Consider the following 25,825-nt stretch of genomic DNA (forward strand, 5'->3'; position numbering starts at 1 on the left):
CACGATCCGCGCCCCGCCCATTTCCCCTTTAAATGGAGGTGTTTCCCACTGGTCTCTCCCACCTTTCACGGAAGAAAGAGGGGCACTTAGGATATGCACTAATGTTGTGTATGACAATGTATAATTATGTTGAAGTATCAGAGCTGCCATAACATTAAGGCTTCCTTAGGTATTTAAGTAAGAAAATCTTACATGTCAGCATTTTCAGATACCTGCACACTAAAAACAGCACATTTAGGGCAGAAAACATATGATTTCACGCTGAAGATCAGTAAATAGTGTAATTTATGATTTCATAACAATATTATAGCTTATGCAAATCAACTTGCGTACTCTATACACCAAGGTCCCTGTCTGTGGTTATCAGGTCTTCTTGATAGTTTTGCAGAAAAGCGAAGGTTGTTTAAAAATGAGATTTCTGCTTTAGATAAAAGCCAAAGCTCTATCTCACACAAAGAAAATGTTATAAAAACAGAAAAATATTTTGTAAATAGAACGTTTAACACTGATACAGAGATTACCATGTTGTGGCTGGACCCATGTGTGATATTAAGTGATCTTAGTATCCTAGGACAGGAAACCTTGAATTTTTTATTGTTATACCCTAAAAGAACATTCTAAACGACTTCTGGATATAATGAGTCTATGGAGAAATCTTCCTGATGATACACCGAGGAGTCTAACGACAGACTAGATTCTCCCTGGTCATTAGCTGTTTGGGAGCATTGGCTAATTTGGGACAAAGGTGGCACACACAAACAGCTTGTCTGTGGCATCTTTGTCCCCAAATAGCTTCTCAGTGCTGCAAAATAAGAGTGTCTGTGCCATCTTTATATCCAAGCTGCTTGTCAGTGCCCCCTAAACAGCTTGCCTGTGCTATCTTTGTCTCCAAACAGATAGTTAGTTGAATCGATTTTTATAGATTATAAAATGAGGGTTTTTTCAGAGCAAATGCTCTGAAAAATACCCCTCGTGTTATAATCCGTTTAGTGTGACTCACAGGAGTCACAGCAGCAGTTGCTACTTACAGTTCCTCCCTGCAGTCACTGCCGATTGGCCCGTCCACTTCCTTTTTCCAGTCCCTCCCTGCAATCGCTGCTGGAGAAAGAAAGGGGCGGGGCCAATCGGCAGTGACTGCAGGGAGGGACAGGGAGGAAGTAGGGGCGGGGCCAATGGCTGTGAGTATAAAATTTATATTTGGGCTGCTGAAAGTTAGGGGAGGTGGGGGTTAATTTAGGGGCAGTTATAGTTAATGGGGTGTTTAGGGTTAACTTAGGGGCAGTTATAGTTAATGGGGTGTTTAGGGTTAACTTAGGGGCAGGTATAGTTAATGGGGTGTTTAGGGTTAACTTAGGGGCAGTTATAGTTAATGGGGTGTTTAGGGTTAACTTAGGGGCAGTTATTGTTAATGGGGTGTTTAGGGTTAACTTAGGGGCAGTTATAGTTAATGGGGTGTTTAGGGTTAACTTAGGGGCAGTTATAGTTAATGGGGTGTTTAGGGTTAACTTAGGGGCAGTTATAGTTAATGGGGTGTTTAGGGTTAATTTAGGGGCAGTTATAGTTAATGGGGTGTTTAGGGTTAATTTAGGGGCAGTGGTGATTGATGGGGTGTTTAGGGTTAATTTAGGGGCAGTTGTGGTTGATGGGATGTTTAGGGTTAATTTAGGGGCAGTTGTGGTTGATGGGGTCTTCAGGGTTAATTTAGGGGCAGTTGTGGTTGATGGGGTCTTCAGGGTTAATTTAGGGGCAGTTGTGGTTAATGGGGTCTTCTCTTCAGGATTAATTTAATGCTGAGGACTGAGGGTTAATTTAATTAATTTAATAAAGGTTAACTTAAGGTGCAGTTAGAGGTAAAGGGGGGGCAAACTGAGGGGAATCTAAATCCTGGGGGCAGTGAAGATTAATCCTGTATTTATTTATAAAAGTATTGTGTCTGTGAACGAGTCTGCAAATCCTATAAGTGCACTATGGCATATCGGGGGTATACGGCATACCTAAGGAGGACGGAGTGACATATCTGGGGGTATAAGGCATATAGGGTATATAAGGCATATGTGGGGAGGGCAGTGTGGCATGTCGGGGAGGGCAGTGTGGCATGTCAGGGAGGGCAGTGTGGCAAGCCTGGGCTCAAATATGCATAACTGGGGGGCAGGTTGGGGAAATAAAAACAAGAAAAAAAATTTATTCTGCCGTTTGTTTTAAATAATCTAAAATAAATGAAAAATGTAATTTTTTTATCCGATTAATCGATTAATGGAAAAAATAATCGGCCAACTAATCGATTATGAAAATAATCGTTAGTTGCAGCCCTAATGATTTGCAAATGAAATTACCATAGCACTGGCTGTAAATAACATTGATTTATCTTTCAAAGAGAACGAGCAATTATTCCACATACTCATTGCTCTTGTGTGTACTCCAAACAAGCTTTGTCAAACCATTCCAATAGAATTCATACAACTACACAAACAAAACAGAACCTCTATTGAACAGTAAGACCTATGTACATTGCTGTATAATTTATAAGAACTTGTCCCTGGCAGGAAAACATGTGAAGATTATTCTTAGAAGGATCATTACTTTCCATATTTAGCCGTGTCACAGTAAATAACATCAAAGGCCCCTGTGGGTTTTCAGTCAAGTTTCAACACAGCTAATGCTCCTGATCAGAGTACGGCCATTCGAGGTTTACAGAGCTCTAGCAACATTGCATTCAGGTCCGAAGTTACAAAATAAAGTATGGCAATCCATTTACTTTTCACAAACAATATATCAATTTTATTTTTGTTTAAGTTTTATATACATGTAATACACCTACCTATATTTTAGGTGATTCATAATAATCAAAGCCATCAGTGCATGTTGGATAACAGCACAATAATGTGTGAAAAAAATATTTAATTTCTGACCCAATGTGTTTGTCAGGTGCTAGATGCAATTTGTTAAAGGAATAGCCTAGTCCCCAAAAATTTTATTTTTTAATGCATTTAGGAGTCCATTTTGTACCTTAGCGTTAACGCCAATACAGGAAAACTCAGAAAGGTCTTACCGCTTGATGGATGCACGCTGTCATGTGATGCGTCCAGACGCAAAGGATACAGCGAGTAGAAAGACCATTCTGTTTCTGAACATCGAATGTATTTATCAATTTATTTAGCAAAATTATATTTATCAATTACGGTATTAACTCTATTTTCAAATAATTGAATGTATCAATTCATCATTAAATTGATTATATATATATATATATATATATATATATATATATATATTAAAGGGGACATATGATGGTGTCCAGAAGGGAGAGTGGAGATAGGACCACAACTTGAAATATATCAAGATGTAGCATCTAATAAAAAGTGGAGTCCAAGAACTAGAGGACAAAAAGGTAGAAGTTGGAAGTCTTCCAGAGGAAGTAGTACAAAGAAACACAGCAAATGAATTCTAGGATGCTCGGGGTGTGAATAAAGCTATCCTCAAGAATAATTAAGTAAAGTCTGTCCAAAGGGAAGACTAGATGGTCCAATTGTTTCCATACTTTATTTATCGGACATACAAAAAAATTGGCAATGCATTTCATAAATCATTTCAATACATTTATGAATGCATTCACATATACACTGTATCTAATATTCCTGTAAATTACACACTATTCAGCAATAAAACCAAGTACATTCCTCAAAAAAAAACTGAATTCCATGAAAAAAATATAATATTTATTATAATTATATAAAAAAGAAAATGTTAGAACCGCATGGCCGTCTTTCACTAGAGCTCCGACGAAATATCAGCCGTACATAGCCTATTCGCGATTTTTTTTTCTTTTTTTTATTTGGTTTTGTTTATTTTGTTCCTGACATCTTGGGGGTTCGTTTTCATTGCCTCTAAACACCCGAAGAGGTCCACGCAGAAGCTCCCGCAATACTTCCCGAAACGGGCTAGGCCGCCTTTCTCTGACCAAGATGGCGATGGCCCGCCACTTCCAGCTTCCCAGCCAGAGTTGGAGGAAGATGATGAAGCAGTAGATGCTCCTGTTACCACTCACCTTCTGCAGACTATGCTGGATAGTATGAGGGTGGCGATGACTTCAGAGATTAAGGACATGTTGTCAGACATTAAATCAGATCTGCAGCAATTGGGTTCCAGGACGGATCACTTGGAGGGAAGGTTTGAGGACTTCGCCTCCGCTGTGGAAGATCAAGTTCAGACGATGCACAGCAAGATTGCTGACTTGGAGGACCGTTCCCGTCGGAACAATCTTCGCATTCGGGGGATCTCGGAAGAGGTGTCTATGGCTGCCCTACCGGAGTATGTCTCTACTTTTTTCTGCTCTTTGCTACCTGATGTTCCCCCCTCGGACTTTCTCCTCGACCGCATCCATCGCATCCCCAAACCGAAGTCTCTACCATCGCACATTCCTCGGGATGTTATTATTCGTCTCCATTATTTTCACGCTAAAGAGGCTCTCCTGAGATGTGCCCGTGCCTTCCCTACCTTACCGGAGCCTTATGCCGACCTTCATCTCTATGCTGATCTTTCTGCCGCTACCCTCTCTAAGAGACGCTCCTTTGCACCGATCACCTCTGTACTACGCACCAACAACATACCTTACAGGTGGGGGTTCCCGGTCAAGCTCTTGGTGTCCAGGAATGGGATCCATTCTACCGTCCAGTCTCCCGCTGAAGGTCTCCAGCTTCTGCAGCGTTGGGGCATGGTGGTTGATGGCACGTCTGTTGCTGCTATGCCTCAGGAACATGCTCCGGCTCGTGGTCTCGCGACCGAGTGGGAATTAGTTTCGCCGGGGAAACACAAGGATCGACGCCGCTTTACCCGTGGCCCTTCTAGCTCTCAGCCTACCGTGTCATCTCAGGCCACCTGATTTTTCCATCTTCTAGCTGCTATGGACTGTCTGCTGTTATGGGACTTGCAGGGCTCCTTCGTTTTGGAGTGTATGGTCTGTCTGGGCTCCGGTGTTTGTTTGTTTTTTTTGTTTTTTTCTTTGTGGAGGTGTATTACATCTCGCTGTTTACATGTTTGTTTTTGTTGCATTTGTTATACCGGTACACATAGCTGTATGTTTCCCTGTACTGCAGCTGTTGCCCACGTAATAGGGGGACTTGAATTGCAGCCTGTCCAAGGTACACTCCACACACACACGGACACAGTGGCAATCCACACGTACACCTGACTGCTGCATTTCCACAATGCAGGGTTGCTTAGGCAAAGCGGTGGCATTCTGGCATGGTGGAGGTTAGCTACCTGTAGGTTTCCACTCCAGCATTGCAGAAGTTACTCCTGCGCATGTTAAGTGGCACTCTAGCATGGTGGGGGTTACCTACCTGTCTGACGGTTCTTCACCCCAAAGTGGGTGAGGTTCTTGTACCACACTTACACACACACGCACGTATATGTCCACATGTGCCACTTGGCTTATTTGTGATTAGGGCCCCCCACGCTGCAATGGCACTCTGTTGCAGAGGTTACCCCACGGTTGCTTATTACTGTCTGCATTATGGGGTTAACTCCATGTCTGACAGCTTTTCACCCCAGTATGGGATTGCTTACCCCCGCATCCACACGCTCACGCACATATACATGTACACATGTACTTCTTGGCTTGTCCATGATTGGGACCCCCCATGCTGACTTAGCACACTGTTAGTGCAGAGATTTGTTTGTTTGTTTTAGTTTTTTTGTTTTCTTTCTCATATGGTTACCATGGGCTGATGTTTCCTCGCCCTTTGTATGTACTTCTTTTCCTCCGATCCCCTCTGGTTTTCGGTGGGAATAAATTGGGGCTTAGTCTCGGTTGTCACGATTCTGGCCTAAAACTCGATTGTATAGTTTTTTCTCTTTGTCTCTTTTTGTCGTCTGTCCTGTTAGTTCTCCCCCTTGTGTGTGTTGTTGTGTTTGTCTTCCTTGGTTTTTCCTATTCTCCTGTCTTCTGTTGACTATGTCTTCTATTACGCTGCTCTCGATCAACGCTAAGGGCCTTAATACTATCCATAAACGTCATATGCTTCTTCAGGAAGCGAGATCACGTAACGCCTCTGTCATTATGGTTCAAGAAACTCATCTCCTCAAATCGAGGACTCCTCGTTTGACCTCTAAATACTACCCCTTAGACTTCCACGCTTCTTCTACTTCCAAGAAACTCGGAGTGGCTATTTTATTTCGCAGAGATGTCCAGTTCCAACTCCTTTCGAAAATCTGTGACCCTCAAGGTCGCTTTCTCATCCTCCATGGCACTCTCAATGGTTTGGTGTGCACGTTCCTCAATGTCTACGCTCCTAATACTCATCAGCTCTCTTTCCTGGACCGTGTCTTCACCAAGTTACTTAGGGTTGCTGCTGGCCGGATTTTTGTTGGAGGGGATTTTAATTTGCTACCGATCCCGTCTCTTGACTCTTCTGCTAAGATGTCGTCCAAGTATTTGAAGTCTCTGACCGTTCAAAGTTCTCGTTTCCAGGACTTGTTGCACCAGCATTTGTTGTTTGACTCCTGGAGGGTCACCCATCCCCTCGACAGAGATTATTCGTTCTACTCGGCGGCACACGCCAGTTACTCCAGAATTGACTTGATTCTTGTGGATAAACTTACCTTGCAAACGATCACGCAAGCGGACATAGGCTCTATAACGTGGTCCGACCATGCTCCTATATGGACTTCCTTTGACCTGTTTCCCCGGAGCGTGGCTTCCTCTAGGTGGAGGCTGAATGAAAGTTTGCTACAGCATACCGATGTTTCTACTGCAGTTTCTGATTCCCTTGTGGATTATTTTCAGCTCAACGATACTCCCGACGTTGCTCCTACCACTCTGTGGCTGGCCCATAAAGCTGTTGTTCGGGGCTGTTTCATTAAATTGGCGTCTAGACGTAAGCGGGACTATGCGCAATCCATTTCTGATCTGACACAGCGTCTCACAGCGCTGGAGCTGTCTAATAAGATGTCGTGGTCTGAGGATACCTACCGTCAACTTATGGCTGTTAAATCAGATATCCTCCGTCTTCAACTACAACGCACTGAATATATGCTCCGCAGGCTCCAGCAGACCTATTACGCTAAGGGCAATAAGGCGGACTCTTTGCTTGCTAAAAAGCTTACCCAGCGCTCGGCCCAGATCTCGGCGCAGTATATCCAGGCTCCTGATGGTCGACGGCTTTATAACCCTAAAGATATCGGGGACAGTTTTGCGGACTATTACGACTCTTTATATAATCTGCACTCCCAGCCACATACTGCCCAGCCGTCGCAGGCCTCCATTGCTGCCTTTCTACGGTCGCTCCCTATCCCTGCTTTGTCAACTACGCATTGGGACTCTCTTGTTGCTCCTCCGTCAATTGAGGAAATGGAGGCAGTTCTCCAGGGGCTTAAGCCTCATAAGGCGCCTGGGCCAGACGGCCTTCCAAATTCGTATTATCAGAAATTTCGTGACATACTGGCCCCGCGTCTCTGCTCCCTGTTTAGTCATCTTCTGTCTGCATCGTCTGTACCGAGTGAAATGACGGAGGCGCAGATTGTTACCATTCCCAAGCCGGGTAAATCTCCTACCAGCTGTGCCAACTACAGGCCAATATCGCTGTTGAACACAGATACTAAGCTCTTTTCCCGGTTCTTAGCCCTGCGCTTGAACGGCCTTCTCCCATCGCTGATTTCAAATGATCAGGTGGGATTTGTTTTGGGCCGCCAGCCGTCAGACAATACCCGCAAGATTGTCAATATTGTCCATCTGGCTAATGCCACTAAATCGCCATGCCTTCTCCTCTCCCTGGATGCGGAGAAGGCGTTTGACCGCCTCCACTGGGGATATATGAGAGCTACCCTAGAGGCCTTTAATTTTCCAGTGGCGTTCATCAACGCGGTCCTTCTTCTCTACAGCAGCCCTTCGGCCAAGGTGTGTTCCTCTGGATTCCTTTCTAAATCTTTTCGCATTTGTAATGGTACACGTCAAGGATGCCCTCTCTCTCCGCTTCTCTTTGCGTTGGCTATGGAACCTTTGGCGATCTCAATCCGTGAAGATCCTGAGATCAAGGGTTTCTCTGCCCGTGCTAAGGAGTTTAAAATCAGTTTGTACGCGGATGACGTGCTCCTGACAGTCACGGAACCTTTAACTTCACTGCCGCGGTTGCATGCTTTGCTGGACTCCTTTAGTGCAGTTTCATATTATAAAATTAACTGGAGCAAATCCCAGGCCCTTAATATTGGATATCCCTCTTCGTTGGTGACTACACTTTCGTCCTCTTTTCCATACGATTGGCGTTCGGATTTTCTTCCTTACCTGGGGATCCGTATCACCAAGTGCACTTCTACTTTGTTTAAGCATAATTTTCTCCCCCTCTGGAACCGGATACAAGAGGACCTTAATCGGTGGTCTAAACTGGAAGTTTCCTGGCTGGGGCGTATCACGGCGTTTAAAATGAATGCGTTACCTAAACTCCTGTATTTTTTCCGGACACTCCCTGTGGTCCTCCCGGCTGCCTTCCTGCGTTCCATTCGGTCCCGCCTCATTGCCTTTATTTGGTCTCACAAACGTCCGAGGATATCTACGAAGCTCCTGCAGCGGCCCAAGTTTTCTGGGGGTTTGGGTATTCCGAATGTTCAGCTCTACTATTTGGCTGCCCATCTGGCTCAGGCTATGCTGCTCTTCTCGGATGCTTCCCGGGTGGCCTGGGTTGATCAGGAGACCCTTTTTACTCGTCCATACGGCATTGGAGATCTTCTGTGGCTCCCTAAGTCGCTGAGGCCGTCGTTAGCGGACGCCTTACCTACTACGAAACGATCCATTGCTCTGTGGGATAAACATAGACTCTCTCTCTGTTTTCCGCCACTGCTTTCCCGATATGCTCCGCTCTCTGCCGTAAAGGCTATCCTGCCGCAAACGTCCCTGGATGCCTGGATCCGGCGTGGTGTCCGGTCGATTTCACAGCTTTTTACATCATCGCACGTCCGCTCCTTCCAGGACTTGTGTGCTGAGTTTGGCCTCATGCGACAGGATTTCTTCAAATACCTTCAGCTCCGCTCTGTTCTGCAGAAGTCTGTGTCACATGCTCCGGCTACGCCTGTCGTCAAAATGTGCCTTCGGGCTCCACTGGTCTCCAAGGCCATCTCGCTGTGTTACCAGGCTCTGCTGAATCCTGGTACGGATGTTAAGCTCCCTTATATGGTCGCACATTTGATGTCTCCGACTGGTTTCAGGCTCTGTCCACGATCCGTGGTGTCTCCAAAAATGTAACCCACTTTGAGACTAATAGGAAGATCTTGTTTCGCTGGTACTATGTACCCACCACGTTGGCGTCCATTTTCCCGACGGTTTCTCCATTGTGCTGGCGTCAATGCGGTGCCCGGGGTTCGATGACACATATCTGGTGGGACTGCCCTGTCCTGAGTGGCTACTGGAAGGACGTTTTTGATCTTGGTGCTCACCTTCTCTCCTGTCAGGTCCCTCGGTCGATTGAACTGGCGCTCCTGGACATGTTTCCGGATGACCTCTCTGGCCCTCGTCGGAAGCTGCTGGCGCATGTGCTTATTGCTGCGAAAATTAGTATCGCCAAGAAATGGAAGTCTGTATCTCCCCCCTCTATACATGATGTCCTTTATTCTCTTACTACGACTTGCCAATATGAGAGGGCGGCTCATTTTGCCGGTGACACACCGCATATTTTTGAGGAGACTTGGGAAGGCTGGCTTACGTTCTATCAAAATCAATTTGGTCATACCCCTTCGGGCTTCATATTGGGGTCACTCCGTACGCCTTGGTTTCTCAAGGCTACTGCGGCTTCATAGTTCAGGCGTATCAACGATTGGTTGCGGCCTAGTTCTTGGTATCCTATCCTTGTCCCCCCCTCCTTGTCTTTCCCTTGGTGTGCTTTTCCCTTTTGTGTGTCCTTGTCTCTGTTTTATGTGTTTTTGTTTTTTTTTTGTTTGTTTTTTTTTGGTTTTTTTTCTTTTCTTTTTTGTTTTTTGTCTCTCTGTGCCTTCCATTATATGTTGTTACTCTCTTTCTTTTTGCATGTCATATGTTATGTTACGAGGATGTATTGAGAGTATTTGGGAACCTCGGTCCCGCGTATTTTGGTTCTCATTGCCATTGTTATCTTTCTGATCTATGTACATTTGCTGATTTCATTTGCTGGTCTATTGTAAAACCAATAAACTTTAAGTGTTAAAAACAAAAACAAAACAAAAAAATGTTAATACAGGAAAACAAATTAAAAATGAGGTTTACTGTAGAAAACAGATTACAGCTCCAGAAGAATCACACAGCCTAGAACACACAGACGAGCCTAGAACGCACAGATGAGCCTAGAACACACAGACGAGCGACTTGATGTGTCCCCTTTAACAAGCCGATTTCTAACTTCTGGAAAGAGGAAGTTTAATCATACCTTACTCCTTGAGTTAGATTTTAGATTGTATTGGTGTATTTCTCATGGGTTTCTGATGAATAAACAAACCCTGAATCGACATCAACCTTCTCATTTGTGTGGTCTGTGAAAAGTTACCTCTCTGTCAATCTCCGTAGGGGAACAGTGAGTGCGGACAGAACAACAAAAGATGCAAAGAATTAGGGCTAAAACAACGAATCGATAAAATCGATAATAATCGATAACGGAAATCGTTGTCGACGATTTCCGTTATCGATTAATCGAGTGATCGATTCGTTGTTGGAGCACTCGGCTCCTTTTACTTACCTCCGCGAGCGTTCCCCGCTTCCGCTACACGCGCTGCACTCTCTGCCTTCTTCTAGTTGCGAGTGGCTCCGTTCGCACAGAGCGGTTCGCTCTGTGCGAGTGGCTCCGTTCGCACAGAGCGGTTCGCTCTGTGCGAGTGGCTCCGTTCGCACAGAGCGGTTCGCTCTGTGCGAGTGGCTCCGTTCGCACAGAGCGGTTCGCTCTGTGCGAGTGGCTCCTTTTGCACAGAGCGGTTCGCTCTGTGCGAGTGGCTCCATTCGCACAGAGCGAACCGCTCTGTGCGAACGGAGCCACTCGCACAGAGCGAACCGCTCTGTGCGAACGGAGCCACTGGCACAGAGCGATTCGCGGGGGTGGGGGTGGGGTTTCAGGGGATGCAGGGCAGAGTGGGGGTGGGGGGGCAGGCCAGGGTAGGAGACTGAGTGCAGGGCAGAGTGGGGGTGGGGATGCAGGGCAGGGGGTGGGGATGCAGGGCAGGAGACTGGGTGCAGGGCAGAGTGGGGGTGGGGGTGCAGGGCAGAGTTGGAGACTGGGTGCAGGGGCACAGTGCCAGGGCTGGGTGCAAAGTGCCAGGGCTGGGTGCAAAGTGCCAGGGCTGGGTGCAAAGTGCTGGGTGCAAAGTGCCAGGGCTGGGGCAAAGTGCTGAGTGCTGGGTGCAAAGTGCCAGGGCTGGGTGCAAAGTGCCGGGTGCAAAGTGCCGGGTGCAAAGTGCTGGGTGCAAAGTGCCAGGGCTGGGTGCAAAGTGCTGGGTGCAAAGTGCCAGGGCTGGGGCAAAGTGCTGGGTGCAAAGTGCCAGGGCTGGGTGCAAAGTGCCGGGTGCAAAGTGCTGGGTGCAAAGTGCCAGGGGTGGGGCAAAGTGCTGGGTGCAAAGTGCCAGGGCTGGGTGCAAAGTGCCGGGTGCAAAGTGCCGGGTGCAAAGTTTCTTGAACAGTAATAGTCCACCTCTTTTCAGAATGTTTGGGGTTATTTTGTTTCATAAATATTGTGTTTGGGTTTTTGTACTTTGAAAATATTGTTTTTTTATTACATTATAACAAAATAAGCATGTTAATGTAAATTTTAAGTTGTTTTTTAACATCCAGTTCATTAAATTATTTTAAATAAACAAAAAATTTGCATATTGTTTTTTTTATCCGATTAATCGAAAAAATAATCGGCCAACTAATCGATTATTAAAATAATCGTTAGTTGCAGCCCTACAAAGAATGTATGTTCTACTTTTCAACAGTAATAAGGAACCAGCTCATCTGTGAATAAAAACGAGGCAAAATACTAGCGTTTGTTGCATGATTGATAACTGTCAAAGCTGGAGTAGAAGAGTTCATTTTGTGTGTTGGGTACCTCGAGAACAAAAGGGTCAAAAAGTGTCCTTCCTCTTGACACAATTAAGGTGATGCCATCACAAAAAATCTAAAGATGCATGGACTCATTGACTAGTTTTCCTCCAACCAGCTCATTGGTATTGCATGTTTGGAGCTGAGAATGGGTTGATACAGAAGAAAAGGAAAATACTAGCCATGTCATCTGTGTTCGCTGTAACAGCTAAAGTAGCTGAAAGTAACTAAAATTCAAAAACACACTTGGCGTTGCCACAGAAAAAGAAAGTGCTTCAGCAGTTGAACATGGTTTGCTGAATAAACTTACTTACCCACTGAATCTATGCATATGTTCCATTTTCTTGTGGAATATCTTGTGGAATAATTAAGAACCTCTAAATTTTTTCCGAAGAGAACAACTATTTCTAAGTACAGCTGAGCTACACGTGAAAAGCACAGTAGCATCACTGCAGTCACCATGTTCTGATACAGCATAAGAATAGATTTATTACAGGAACACCCCAATAGGTAGTGTATCAAGGTGTACAGCTATATGGGATGAGTGTTACTGCAAACTCTTCTATTCAGTCTGAAAGGCACAACCTAATTTAGCATATAAAAATATATTGAGAACATTGAAGCAAGAAAGAAGAAAGTTTAGATGATTTGTTGATGATTTACATGAATGGGCCATCAGAAGAGCAGTTTGATCCTACAAAGGATGTGAACCATTGGCACCTCAGTTCTAAAATTACAAGGCACAAGTAAAAGTTAGTAACACACCAAAATTGGACAGAAAAAATTCAATAACAATATTAATATATATATATGACTGTTAATATATATATATGTATTAATATCAATGTTATTTAATTTTTTTGTCCAATTTTGGTGTGCTACTTTTAACCCCTTAATGACAAGACTTCTTACTCGCAGTACATTTTGGGGAAAAGGCTCTTTTAACATTTTTCAGTGTTACTGTTTTTTCAGGACAAGCAGGGCTTTCTTTAGATACCATTATTTTTATGATATCATCTAATTTACTATTAAAAAAAATGCTTTTTTCTCACTTTGTTTTGAAAAATATTTTACTCATCTGCAAACAGTAAAACCTGCTAAATAGATTCTACTATTTGTCCTGAGTTTAGAAATATGTGCTTTTTTCTGCACATTATGGGGCAATAAGTACTAGTTGCTATTTCAAAGCCTTACTCTGCAAGTATGTGTGGCCTACAGCTACTACTAGGCATTTCCACTTCACAGTGGACCGGGGTAAATCTAGCAGGGCAGATTTAATCCAGGAATTCACTAGAAACCTCATTAACACATGCCTACTGTCATTGAAATTAACAAGAACAATTTTGACAACCCTTTAAACTTTTCCTTCTTATGGCATTAAAGTCACATTATGAGGCCACAGAATAGGCTAGCTTGGAATGTGTCATCCCAGGATACTTTTGGAAAAGTAAACAGGAAATAAGTACAGAAGATAATGACAATTAGATTCACGTTTGTAGATGAGGAAAAAGTTACTGTTCCAGCCCTTAACATTCTCGTGAAGAGAAACTGGCACCAAAGGGATGTTTGTCTGCTTTTTCCATGTGAAATCCCTGCCAGGTTTTAGCACTGGCAAAAAGAAACAGTCTCTTGTAAAACTGGCAATTTATTTGGGAGAAGAAAAAAAAATTCTGTCACGCTGAAAAATTAGCAAGGGTGAAGAGGGGACTCAGAACATGTTCCAGATGAGGATTTACTTTCTGCACCACATATTAACACAATATGTCAACATAATCTATTCTGTAACCACAGACATTTCAGGAGCTAAAAAAGAAAGCGTAAAACACATCAAAGCAGAATCTTTATTGAAACTTGTAACTGGATCAAAAGGAAATATGCTAGTGCAAAATGATATTGTGTAGGTCAGCTTAACAGTACTTCATGCTAATAATCTGAAGATTTCCTACAAAATAATAAACTGGTGACCTTAAAGCAAATGAAATGCTCCAATGGCTTTAATTATGTCTGCTTTCATCTTTACCAGTACAATCAATGCAAAAATACATCTGCAGAATCCTCCCATATGCATTTGCCCCTTCCCTCACCCCCCAACAATTGCCCGAGATCAGCCAAACACATCTCCCGGTGCTGGCGGTTGTCTATTCAAACAGCCCCCCCCCATGCCATGAGTGGCAAACACTATTAATAGGATTTCAATGTGAGTACTTTCCTCCCACTGGTCAGTCGAATGCCAAACCACGGAGGAGGAGGTCAGCTGCTGCAGCAGAGCTGCATCTTCTATGTAAGGTTTTTGTTTTATTTTTTTCATTTTGGAAGAATGCATATGAAAGTACTCACAGAGGGGTGTCAGGGACATTAGACTAGTGATCTAGTTACCTATAATGGTATAACATTCTACGGAGTAAGTATGAATAGTTTCAACTAGGACTTTTTCTGCCAGAGATGTTTCTTGCATCTTTTTAACACATGCTATGGTTCAAAGGGTCAAAGACAACAAGTTCTTCAAATGTCACTGCACCTGTCAATTATGAAGACTGGCTACAATTTATTCAGACCAAGTATTTATGCTTGTCTAACCATGTGCTATACTCAATGACTTTTTAGTTGGCTAACTGGAAGTTCCTACAGCTGGTGGATAATGTAGAGGAGCGTCAATTAAAAACAATGAAACCAAATAAAGTAACATCAGCTGCTCAAACATGTCTTAGCCAATTCTTCCATGTCCAGCTGGCAGCCAATACGATATTTATCACTTGTTACATATCCTTTTTATCTATTTTAGACTCAGAACCCCAAATATGTTTTGTAAATGTATAGAACTAAGCCAAGTATAAAACATTTTAATGGTACATATCACTTTAGAAAAATACCGGTATATAGAGACAAAATAAATTAATAAGATGGATGAGCTGAAATAATGTATATTTATATACAAGATACATCAGTATAAAGTCATAGCATGTGAACGAAAACCTACAGAGCCCAGCCTGTTTCAGCTACTATTTTCACAGCGCAAACTCTGTTATTTCCCAGAGAATATAACACTGTGCGAGACCTCTCAGGGCTGTAAATGCTGGTGTGAAAACTGCTACTTTTGGACACCTTCTGAGCCTGTCTGTGCTATTTTTAGTTTCCATAAACAAGTTTCGAGAAAAAATAGCAACAGTTGGAACATCAGTCTTCCCTACATACAGAATGTCAACACATAAACATCAAAGGAACGCAGAACCGATATAACATGGGATTACAAGCAAAGATGCCACCAATATCAAGATCTGCTTTGCAACAATTACCACTCTGTCAATCCAGATTTCCACGTATATGTCCAGTGTTCTCTAACAAACTGTTCTATCGCCTTGTTTTGTTCTCTAAAGCATACATTTGTAGGCGAGTTAAAACAGTTCCCCCTAACTGTATTCTGTGTTTGTTGTGAAGAACCAACCAGTTGGTGAGATTTCTTGAATGCTGTTCGACAAGTTTGTCTAGGAGTTACTCAGTGCTAGCATGGCCATTCCCGCGAAGGCATGGCCCTTCAAGAAGAATAGTGAGATCAGTGAGTTCAAATGTCCCATCTCACTAAAAACCATCTGCAAGCCCCCCAAAATACATTGGAAGCTGTATGTGTACCCTAATTAGAAAGAATTAATGGGTGGTGGTTGAATCCATATATAAACAATACTTTTCGCTTTTTATTTTTCAAAAGTAAAACTTGTCATTTTAAAATAACTGTGTTTTCAGCGTTTTAAAATAAAATATTACACCACTTGTAATTCAGTCAAGCGGTGAATATATTTTTGAGGCGCCATATATGTGGTTACAACGAAAGCAGCCTCCCTGGATCTTCATAAGTTTCCCTGCTCATTAAGTTATTTCTGTCCTACTGTCCATTGATGTTGTTCATTGACCTTAGGCTTTTCATCTGGTTTATATTCTCATTGTGGCTGTTAAAGCATAAAAGGCCTAGATACAGTGATTTAACACAACAAGTAGAAACACTGTGGGCTGAACAAACACAGTTGTCACTAATTGATGTGGAAGTGCAAAAGCAGGGACTGTTTCTTTTTTGTTTTATGGGACTGACATATTTGAGGGGTTATAGTTTAGACATGCATAGTAAAGAACTCATTTTAGTGTGTCCAACGTCGAATGACATTTCTGCACTACATTTAAGAATACAGCTGCTATGATTAAAGGGGCACAACAGTCATCTGCTGCATGGTCCCTTAAAATTCCCATGATATCCTCATTGCAAATTAATCGGGGAAATTCTGCAGAATTCCCCCCATGTGTATTTGCCCCTTTACATGCCACCCAGTTGTTTGCCATGCAGGACAAGTGTTTGGCTTCAAGCAGCCAATCAGTCAATTACTGGCATGAAATGTTTAGACCATGGCAGAGGCGTGAGGGTGGCATGGCTGTCACTGTCTGCAGGGCTACTTTGATACACATCTTAAGCTCAGTAGGCCAGGACTTGTGAGAGCAATGTATAGAAGAACAAAGTGTCAGAAGAATGTAGAATAGCTGTGAGCAGAAAAAGTTACAAGGCGTGTACAGTTGCCGACACCTGTATTGCATGAACTTAGTCCAGTGAGTTCACTTTCCCTTTAAACAGTCCCGCAGACAACTAGACCAGCAGCCATTCACATGGTAAGATTTATACTACCCAACCCCTAATAACAATGACCACTAACATCACAGGAAAAGGGACAGAGACTGGTGTCAGCTCACACGGTCTGCAATCTGGATCATTAATGCAGGAGAAGACTCCTCTTGATCACCACTGACCTAGAGAGTATATATGGTGGCAGAATCAGAAAGGCAGAGGTCAGCAGTCCAATACGTTGTAATAAAGGGCAAGATGAAGAAGAATGGTCAGATGGTCCAAATATCAAAGCAGGCACACAAATTAAAAAATAAGGTTAAAATATTAACTGTTCTGTGAGAAACCCAGATAAGTGGGTACTTAAAACCTAACATGCATGCAATTACAACCCTGTTAACGTACCCACAAATGCAGAGCAGTGTAAAAATATGTCAGTGACACTTATTATTAGGAACAGCTGAAATAATATACAAAGCAAGACATACATAGAATCATGACATTACTATTCTAAATTACATTTAATTTGATTTTACAGAGCATTGTCATTTTACCTTTAATGAAGAAAGCGTTCTTGCAACAAATGGCTTCATTAAACATTAGCACTGGTGTTAAGCTTAATTGGTACAAATATATAAAGGTTTCCAAAATCATTATAAAAAACACATCAGTAACAATTAGCTTATATATATAATGTATAAGCATGACTTAGAGATAAATATAGCCTGAAATAAGTATTAGTTTATTATAACAAGCATAAATAGAATTCATTCTCGCAAAAGGTCCATACAGACCATTTAATGTGTTCCATCTTGGAACCGTCACATGAACTTTCCATTAACTATGAAGAACGTCTACTTATTTTGTCCTGTCATTCCTCCAAAGCCCTTCCCTATATATTACAATCTGACCACCATCAGCCCCTCCCACCTGCCATTTCATGCATACGCACTTGCAACAGCAATGCTTTACAAATCCACATTTAAACAGTGATGACCAGTGAGAGTGAATGAGTAAGGTGTTCTTTGTGATAGGTGTGATGAGAGTTAAAGGTAACGCCCTTTCTGTGTTGTCAGAGGTGGGAAGGCTGAGCAGTGAAGACAGACAGGATTAAGAGGCCCTACTGAAATGTTTTCAACAAGACAAAGTGGTATATTATTTTAAAAAAGGTATAAGCTTATTGAAGATGCATTCCATATGAGTACATAATAATATAAAATTCTAGGAATGTTGGGAAAAAAACTTTTAAGAGTTTAGTAGATCCTTGCTGTGCATGGAACCCAGAGAGAGAGAAGGGTAAGGTCTAAAGACAGAGGAGAACCATATCCTGCATCAATATTTCTAGCTGGCCACAAGAGGTCTAGATTTGGTCCAGAGCACCTTGTAGGATATAATACCTTAAACTCCACAATACATCTATTTTAGGATTATGGGGTTTATTTAGTAATTGAATAAATGAATGTTTTGTGATTGACATGATCTATGCAGTAATGGATTACAGGTTCTGTGTTCTATACTCGCTGCCTCCTAAAACACACGGTCACACGTATTCAGCTGCACTTAAGTCATCAGGTTGCCTCTGGGCTTCGCCAGACCGGTTCTGATTTTTAAGGGTGGATATAGAAATTTTACAAAAGTAAAAGTACCAGCAGCATTAACCGTTACATATAAGCAATGAGTAGCACTACTAATCAGAACCACAATTGTCTCCTAATTCGAAATCTTGTTTACTTTCTTTCATCGTCACAACTGAGACAGCATTGAGACGGTTTTATACTCTCGAAGTAAGGAAGTAGCAGTGGTTGATTTGGAACCTTGCCAGTCTCCACAATAACAGTAACAAACAGGACATTCAAGTACCGCTATTTCTACTTATGATGTTTTCCATGAGAAAGCAATAAACAATGCTCCAGTCCTAGGACTATTACAAAAGCAGTTGATTGCCATCATGGTTCATATTGTCACGGACACAGAAGAAAACTGGATTTAATATGTCACGCTTGGCTAGTTCTCTAAAACCTCAGTAAAGGCACGTTCTTCTGACAATTAACTCCAAGGCATGAGCCTATGAAGGCCTGAATTACCAAAGTCAACCCTAAGTGTTGTGGATCTATGGAAACAATTAAAAACAAATCACCTCCAATTCAGTTAAATTTCAGCTTTAATCAAGTAAGCTGAGATCCAATACTTTATCGTTGCAAGTTTAGAGTATTTGGTGACTCTGATCCCCTTCAAAGGACTTAAGGATCACAGTATTTCCCAAAATAGCACATAAAATATTAATATTTTCATATGCATTAGCCATTATTAATCTAGTATGTCGGTTAGCTCTTTATCTAAATGTGGAAGAATAATGTTTAGACTGTCAATAGTGATTGCGCAAGTAGGAGTTACGCCCAAGTGAAAAAGGAATGTTTATTAACTCCTTCCGAAAGTGATACTTTTTTCAGTGGTGTGCACGTTAGTACATACATATCAACTGATAAACACACCAAGCTCCGAGAAAATGAAGAAAGATGTTGACAGGTTTACTTTAATTTGTTACAATTGCATGTTATCCTTATTTACAAATGGTTAGCATCCATTAGATCTAAAAAGTACTTATTTTCTATATTCCATTAAAGGGGAACTGCCACCATTTTTCTCTCCATATTATGTTGATATGCTTTACTTAGCCTCTGCCACGCTCAGCATATCAGAGGAGATGCTTGTGCAGGGTAGGGCACAATTTTCCCAAAAGAGAAAGCTCATCGGGCTCAAAAGAGTTCTTCACCCTCCAACAGGTTCCTGCTCGGGTTGAACTCTTTTTTATCGAACAGCCTTGGGACTTTCAGATGATCCTCCGAGACCGGGGACAAACTGGGGTGCACTCGCAGGATAGTTGAGGATAGCTTGAGGCTATAGAGCATGGAAGCCGGACCTTGAGAAGGAGAGGAGCAGCACCTGTGGGAGGATGCAGGGGCAAAAAAATCCACAGGAAGGTGGACATCCCCGACAGCGAGGTGGAGGAGTGGACCATACCACATAAGCTGGAGGGCTACCCTGGTGTCGGCCCAGTGGATAGGTGACAGTCTGACTTTAGACAATAGCAAAAAGTGGCGCTAACTCCATAAGTAAGATCAGAGGAAACTGGCATAAATGGAATTATTACAAATGACATACTATGTATTAATGTTTTCCAACACTTCACATCCTGAAGGACAAGCTCATTAGGATTGTTTATAATACACATTAACGTGTTTAACTCTCCTGCAAAGTCCTATGTTAGTGAATACACCCAAAGTTTATGCTATGCACAGACTATTAAACTATTACAGTCTGTACTTATTTACTCTGCAGGCAAAAACTTCAAAATATCCCACTTTCAAAATGGAAAAAGAGCTAAACTTTTTCTCAATATTTAAACTTAAATTTGCTTTATTCCTGGTCTCTGCTGTGACCCACATTAGCAAGTGAACACTGAGAAGTCAGCCCAGGAGTTCATTTTCCTCGGCTAGTGTGGGTTTAGATTATTAACCCAAGGGCTACCCAATTCTGCAATGTTACCATGGTAGGGCTCAAACGTTTGCCGGCAAGTAACAGAAATGAGAACAATTTTAACACTCATACGCGAACAGTTATTAAAAGTTTTTGTTTAAATAATCGTTGGAGCGAAACCTACATTTTAACACATCCCTGCTTAATCTACACTGGGGATATGTATTTAATAAGAAACACGATGGTGGTTGAATTATATTTTTTGTATATTTTAATGGCAGGTAAAAATAAAGGAATAAAATTACATTTAACAAAAAATGCATCCCCTTAAAGGGACTCCTTAGTACCTACATTTCCATTTTTAATGCATATATAATGTGTTAAGAATATTACCTGACTATTTCTCAGCATTCTATATCGCCTACCTCTGGTGAAGCCCATTTTGGAAATGCATCAGGTTCCTAGATTATTTGTTGATCTGAAAGCACTGTTTATGCATGTATATTATATAATTTGTTCAACATTGTATATTTTTTTAGCATTCTATATTAAAAATGATTGCTTTAATCAGAAACTGTCCATATGTGTACCCGTTAGTGCTCACACCTATTAATCCCATTTACACTGGTCTTCTTTTGGAGCATTGAGAACTGCTCTTCCGCTTTTTTTTTATATTTCCCTATACTTTTGTTTCTTTCCTTTTCTTACTAGTGTAAACGTATAGCGAATTCCCCACTGTGGACATGGGCAGCAATGAATGGGAGTCTTTTCCAGCCAATCAATGAAAGAAATGATGCTCTGGAGCTGCAGCTGGACCTGGAAGTAATTTATCTGATTTATTTATTTTCCAGGTTTAATAAATGGATATTAGAGTACTTACAAAGTAAGTATGTGTAATCTTTTTTTTGCCAGGAGTCTAAATTATTATTTTGATTGCTTACGTCACATATGGAAATAAATATGTCGGTTGAATCCACCTGTAGACAAAAAGTTAAAAAGTTCCAAAAACAAAAAGCACATGCCCCAACCAAAAATGACCGGAACTTGAGATAAGCACATGGGGAACGGTCCGACATAGAATAAAAAATTCCTTCAAATTAAAGCTGAATGGTTGAGTATTTATTTTCTGCGTAGCGGGAACATTTATTTACACACGTAAACACTGTGTTCACTGATGCGACTGTACTGGACTTCACTACACACCCAACTCAAAGAGGCCTTTGAGGAAGGGATTTGCTTTGAAACCTCACAAAGCCTGCTAGAACTGGTCTCCAGCTTGGAAGGACAAGAGGGTGAAACTCACCATATTTGCAGTGTTTCGCTTGTGTTTACTTAAAAAAAAGGGAAACGTTTGCTGCCGTATGTGGTCATTTAGCACTCTGGCTCCCTTCGTGAACATGGCTTTTCTTTCCATACCCTTGACCTTTCCCAGTGTAGTCTACAGTAGGACAGGGTTAACCAAGCCCTCAACGTACATACGCCAGAGAGCCAGTGAAATCAGTAATAAGTTTATCCAAGACATTGGTAGCCCACAGGACAAACTCCATATATTGCTGGTCAGCAACTCACATGATTCTCAGGAGGAACTTTATCAACATAAAGGTTTACTGTTCCCTGTATCGAAATATCTATTGCTGGCTTCATATACATTTTTAGATGATTTTGTTGGCACATCCTCACACAGTCCTAGAACAAAGATGCAATATATAAAAAAAAAACACCGAGGTCAATGCCACGTTCTGTGCCTACTGATGCTGGTACAGAATGGTGACATACATAAAAAAAGGGCCAAGTCATAGACGGTTGGTATAAGCTCCCTGGGAAATTAATTTTATCGCAATCCTACGTGTATTACATATGTGAATGGAAGAGCAGTCAATACAGGAACTGAGAACTATTTTTAGAATTAAGGAGAACCGGTCAAATTGAGGAGCCAACCTCACAATTTTATGGGTAATAACAAGGAAACACTTATATTAAGACTAATTAGCATTTTGTGAAGATGTGGTTCCTGGGCCACAGAAATATGTCAAGCCTCCAGATAAGACAAAGGAACTCGGTGACAACATTGAACTTAGTTGTAAGAGAAACCACAGTTCACAACAGGTAAGGAGGACTGCCATGAAAAATGTGTGACTAGTGTAGAAATATGGCACATTATATATATATATATATATATATATATATATATATATATATATATACATACCCACACACACACTGTGCTTGTGAAATCTCTAGTGCATGTATATGCAAGGTCATATCAGATGGTCTGGGCTGTGTGCACAATTTGCTCTCTTCCATTACACAATTTTGCAGGCACATAGCCAGGCCCAGACTGACCTTTGGGCACACTGGGCAACTGCCCAATAATGCCCTTCACTTAATATATTGCTGTACATATGTAATTTTCATCCCCAGCCCCAGATCCTGCACGCATCATTCTGTTGCCGAAAAGAGAGGGTTGTGGGAATGCACATGTGGGCTGGCAGTCCACCAGGCAGACATATTTGTAGCCTTTAGCTGTATGTTGACCGTGGCAGCACAGAGACAAAGACTGGGAACTTAAATCGGACACTCCAGCCATCATATGGACTTTATGCATATAATTACTGAGCGGTCCCTTCAAGTTTCTGGGTAGTCCCCTTGCCAATACATAAAGGGATTCTGCAGAATATTCCTATATCAAGTTGCTTCTTAGCCCACCTTCCCAGGGAACTTGGCTTGTAGGAGATGTGTTCTGCTGCCTGCGTCCGCATGGTGTACTCACCGCCAGTCACATACAGGTCTGGCTCAGTGATGGCTCCAGGGGGGAACTAATGAGACCCCTTCACGTGCATGAACTAAATGATCTGCCATTGATTTTAAGCAGCCAGTCAGTGCTGCGAAAAAAGGACCAAGGAAGGGGCATTGTGCTGCAGCTTCTCCTAAAGATGTCACTTTTATTACTTATTTTTATTTTTTCTAGAGGTTAAAGAATGTTTATGAAACTACTTTGTCATGCACAGTTTGTTGGTGAGGCTGCATGGAATACTAGACTGCCCCTTTAAAGTAAAGTTATATTTCATCTACAGCTGTATGATGACAGGGCATTAAAAATGTTTTTTAGAACAAAACACATATGCAACCTTTAAATGCACTACCAGCTCAACTTTTGCAAATGCTCAAAAACAGATCACCTTAAACGTCGGTGGAGTTCAAGAATTTCTCCCACTGGATCTATATAAAGATATCCAGTCTTAAAGATGCTGTTCCACTTAAAAAAAAAACATTAACTGTACGCTCTAGCATGCTAAGCAAACAAGCCTTTATCAGTTCTGTAATTTTATTATTCCCTATTAAAGTTTAATACCATATAATCAACACAGAATATTTTAGAAAGTTTTTTTTTTCAGTTTCTATAGCAACAACCAACCACGGTCTGCTTTTCTGTCATATGACAATTAACTATTCCCAGGATAAAATATGAATGACCCTAGATCTCGCTTGATTAAATAATTATTTCTGGGAAGGTTTGGACATCCAACAGTCCTGGGAATTGTGTTTCTAGAGTCGTGTTTACTTACAAAGGTGTTAAATTCAGCTGAGTAGGCAGAAGTGAATAGGCAATGGAACCCAATGCTACCATATAACTTTCACCAATTATTCTGTACACGCTAATTTCTTAAGAACCATAAAACTAATTGGTTCTTTGCACTGATCACACAAGGTCGGAGTTTTTTTTTTACGGTATTCTCTTGTTATGTCTGTGTACACCCAGGATTAGCAAAGTATGCCCAAACAAAAGATTATCATGGCACAGTACTAGGTCACCTCACCTGGCTGGGGTCTGTTGCCTTGAAGACATGGCAGGCCATCTCAGATTCCGGGTTGTCAGGCTGAGTCTTAATCAAGTACCCAAAATAAGAGGGGTCTTGTGTATTATGAATAAACCGTGCAATATGCTGTGCTTTGTGTTCAAAGATGAAAACTGCGGTGTTGGTACTGGCACCATTTAAGGCGGGCACACAGCGAAGGTGAGGGGCAACCAACAACAGCTGAACTTCTCTGCATGGTGTCACAAATCCTGGTGGCTCCTGCCTTTCCGCCCGCCTACGAATCTCTGCCACAAGCCAGGGTAGCATGGGCAAAGTGGTGCGCCGGTCTAGGTTTGACCAACCAACATACCAAAGACGGAACCTTTTCTCCACTTTCACCAACTTATCCGGGGCTGGGCTCTCCTCTGGCAAAGGTTGATCCTCCAGAAGAGGGTGGCACTGGTCTGCAGAACTTCTTCTCTCCATAACTCCTCCAGAATGCAACCCCAGGCGATATAGTGCAAATCTTCAAAGAGATCCTAGTGTAGACAGACGGGAAAAAATAAAAACTCGGTATACTATACCATCCAAATGAACAAAAGGACCTCTCTTTGTGGCTTATTGGAAGACCTGCAGTCTTGGATCTTAAGGTTTGCTTGCTGAAGCCCAGTCAGGGGCAGATTAGACAGCAATATGTTTTGCCATGTCACCAACACATGTGAATAAGGTAGCAGTGGCAGCACTTCAGGGATCCCGAATGGCTTCTTACACACACATGGCAAGGAACATTAGTGCCTCCAGGATCTGCTTTCCCCACACAATCCTCCTGTCTGTACAGTGTTTCCTCCTCTCCTCCCTCTAGCTTGCAATCGTCATGACAGATCCTGCAGAGCAGCCTCCTTCTCCCCACCTCCAGCTTGCATGTATTAGCCCTGATCCCACCCCTACTGCCTATTTGTATTGTCTTTTAGCAAAAGTCCATGCAAGCATATGGCCAGGGCACTATATAAGCAAGGTTACCCCTTTAGTTCCTTGCCATCTCACTGGAAGGCAGTTTAGCTTTATTAACAGAGCAGATCGATTCTGCAGAGATGGGATCCCACACCAAAAATAAACAGCCATTAGTTACCCACAAGCATCTACTCTGCCTCAACCTCCTTCCTGCAGCAAGAGGGTGTCTTCTCCCCCACCCCACCACCCAGCAAGAAGTTCTATCACTTCTTCTCACCTCCAGCCTTGTGCAGTGTGCCCTGTGTGCCCTTGCTGCCTATTCTGTGCCCCTGGCCAGTGCTGGATGCATGCAGTCCTTCCACCTGATGGGATAGAATGTCTGAACGTGTCTCTTTATTATCCTAAATGTGTCACTATATGCTGTGGGTGTCACTGCTGCAGGGTGCAGGAGGAGTAAAGTGCTCTCCCTCCTCCCCAATAGGACTTGCTATGACTGCTCTTAAAGGGACAGTTTACAGCTCCTGACTGCGCCACTAAAGAAGAATGCATATTAAAGTACTCTTGAAATCAATGGGAGTAGCAACCGCGCATGTACAGGGGAGTCCGACCCTTCACCGAGCCAGCGCTGGAGCTTAGTGGAGTTAAGCATATCACACGCATGGAGATGTGTTCGGCGGAACATGTCTTCTGCACGGAAAATAGCTGGGGGTGGGGAAAGGGGCAATTCTGCAACACAAAATTACACAAATTTAAAGGGGCCACACAACTATCGTATAATGGCTGGAGTGTCCCTTTAAATCCCCACTAGGGAAGGCCAGTTCAGTCCATGACAGCTGTGGCTCCTTCTATTTGTTTGTGAAAGCGTTCTGTCGTGGTTACCCAACCCAAAATAACTGTTAAACGGGAGTGTGGTCTTCAGTTGAAATTATAAACTGACACAGAGGAACTGAACAATATTTACAGCATTCAGTATGT

At 42.4% G+C, this 25,825-nt stretch overlaps 1 protein-coding gene across 1 annotated transcript in view; it reads right to left on the reverse strand.

Moving 5' to 3' along the window:
* LOC149299871 (TBC1 domain family member 4-like) overlaps nt 1-24,385 on the reverse strand; it is a 77,167-nt gene extending 52,782 nt beyond the window's left edge. Inside the window, exon 1 of the mRNA XM_089485828.1 lies at nt 23,921-24,385. Coding sequence (XP_089341954.1) covers nt 23,921-24,385 — 465 coding nt within the window. The remainder of the gene's footprint in view (nt 1-23,920) is intronic.
* Nucleotides 24,386-25,825: the final 1,440 nt, after the last annotated feature.

The sequence above is a fragment of the Sceloporus occidentalis genome, unplaced genomic scaffold (genome assembly GCF_023333645.1).
Source record: "Sceloporus occidentalis isolate IW3139 unplaced genomic scaffold, rSceOcc1.0.p SCAF_27, whole genome shotgun sequence".
Lineage (NCBI taxonomy): Eukaryota > Metazoa > Chordata > Lepidosauria > Squamata > Phrynosomatidae > Sceloporus > Sceloporus occidentalis.